Source organism: Corvus kubaryi, unplaced genomic scaffold (genome assembly GCF_017639235.1).
Source record: "Corvus kubaryi isolate FWS band 111438036 unplaced genomic scaffold, C.kubaryi_AGA036_p1.0 36750, whole genome shotgun sequence".
NCBI classification, from domain to species: Eukaryota; Metazoa; Chordata; class Aves; order Passeriformes; family Corvidae; genus Corvus; species Corvus kubaryi.
This window is the reverse complement of record NW_024580937.1, coordinates 9829-11404: the sequence shown is the minus strand read 5'-3', so window position 1 is coordinate 11404 and position 1576 is coordinate 9829. Positions and strand designations below refer to the sequence as shown.

The 1576-nt window shown below is 66.8% G+C and overlaps 1 protein-coding gene across 1 annotated transcript in view; it reads left to right on the top strand.

Annotated features, from left to right (window-relative positions):
- Positions 1–1576, top strand: part of LOC121660651 (V-type proton ATPase subunit B, kidney isoform-like) — a gene marked incomplete at its 3' end in the record, with an annotated part of 11814 nt that overhangs the window by 450 nt on the left and 9788 nt on the right. The window contains exon 2 of the mRNA XM_042020071.1: positions 454–665. Within this exon, the coding sequence (XP_041876005.1) occupies positions 454–665 (212 nt within the window). The remainder of the gene's footprint in view (positions 1–453; positions 666–1576) is intronic.

The window sequence follows — 1576 nt, the reverse complement described above, 5'->3', positions numbered from 1 at the left end:
CCCGGCGTTCCCAGGAGTTGATCCCAATCCCGGCGCTCCCTGGAGCCGATCCCAATCCCGGCGTTCCCAGGAGTTGATCCCAATCCCGGCGTTCCTGGGAGCCGATCCCAATTTAATTTTAAATTAACAGAGAGGGATTTGGGTGGGATGTTGGGAAGGAATTGCTGGCTGGGAGGGTGGGGAGGGGCTGGGCTGGAATTGCCAGAGCAGCTGGGGCTGCCCCTGGATCCCTGGCAGTGCCCAAGGCCAGGCTGGACACTGGGGCTTGGATCCACCTGGGATAGTGGGAGGTGTCCAGGGAACTTTCCCTGGTGCTGCCAGGAGGGACAAGGGGACACTTTCCTGCTGGCTCTGGTGGCATTCCCAGCTGTGACATCCCTGCCGGGCACCTGGGGACACCTCCAGAAGGTGACACAGTCCCTGGGCAATCCCTGGAAGCCACCAGGGAGTGACATTTCCCGCAGGACGGAAGCTCCGCGTGTCCAGTTTGGCCACCACTGGTCACTTGGGGGTGTCACTGGGACAGGGAATGGGACAGAGGAAGGGACAGGATTTGGGGCTGGGACCCCCCCGGGGGGGCTGTGACACTGACGGTGTCCCCTCCCCCAGCCTACAGGACCGTGTGTGGTGTCAACGGGCCACTGGTGGTGCTGGACAACGTCAAGGTAGGACCCTGGCTGGGTGACAAGGGGACAGCTCGGCGGGGTCACCTGGGGCTGTGTGGGGACCCCAGTGCTGAGGGTGCAACGGGGACAGTGTGTCCCCCGTCCCCTGCCGCCTGTCCTCTGTCCCTTCTCCTCTGTCCCCTGAGCTGTCCCCTGTCCCATCCCTCCTGTCCCCTGGGATGTTCCCCGGGCTGTCCCCTCCTCTCTGGGGTCCGAGCTCCCTCCTCTGGACGCGGTCGGCAGCAGAGCCCTGTCCCACCCGCCTGCGCGCGCGGGTGGCGTGTCCCCGTGTCCGCGTGTCCCCGTGTCCGGGTGTCCCCGTGTCCGTGTGTCCCCGTGTCCCCGTGTCCGGGTGTCCCCGTGTCCGCGTGTCCCCGTGTCCGCGTGTCCGTGTGTCCCCATGTCCGTGTGTCCCCGTGTCCGCGTGTCCGTGTGTCCCCGTGTCCCCGTGTCCGTGTGTCCCCGTGTCCCCATGTCCGTGTGTCCCCGTGTCCGGGTGTCCCCGTGTCCGGGTGTCCGCGTGTCCGTGTGTCCCCGTGTCCGCATGTCCCCGTGTCCCCGTGTCCGTATGTCCCCGTGTCCCCATGTCCGCGTGTCCCCGTGTCCGTATGTCCCCGTGTCCGCGTGTCCCCGTGTCCCCGTGTCCGTGTGTCCCGTGTCCGTGTGTCCCCGTGTCCGTATGTCCCCGTGTCCGCGTGTCCCCATGTCGGCGTGTCCCCGCGCGAGTGGCGTCTGCGGCGACACTGGGGGACACTGGGGACCTTCTGTGGGACGCGTGTGGGCTCGGTTCGGGCACCTCTTCCCCATGTCCCGTGTCCCTGCCCGAGCTCATTCTCTGTCCCCCGTGTCCTTGTGCCCTGTCCCCCCTGTGTCCCTACCCAAGCTCTCGCTCCTGTCCCTTGTCCCCTGTC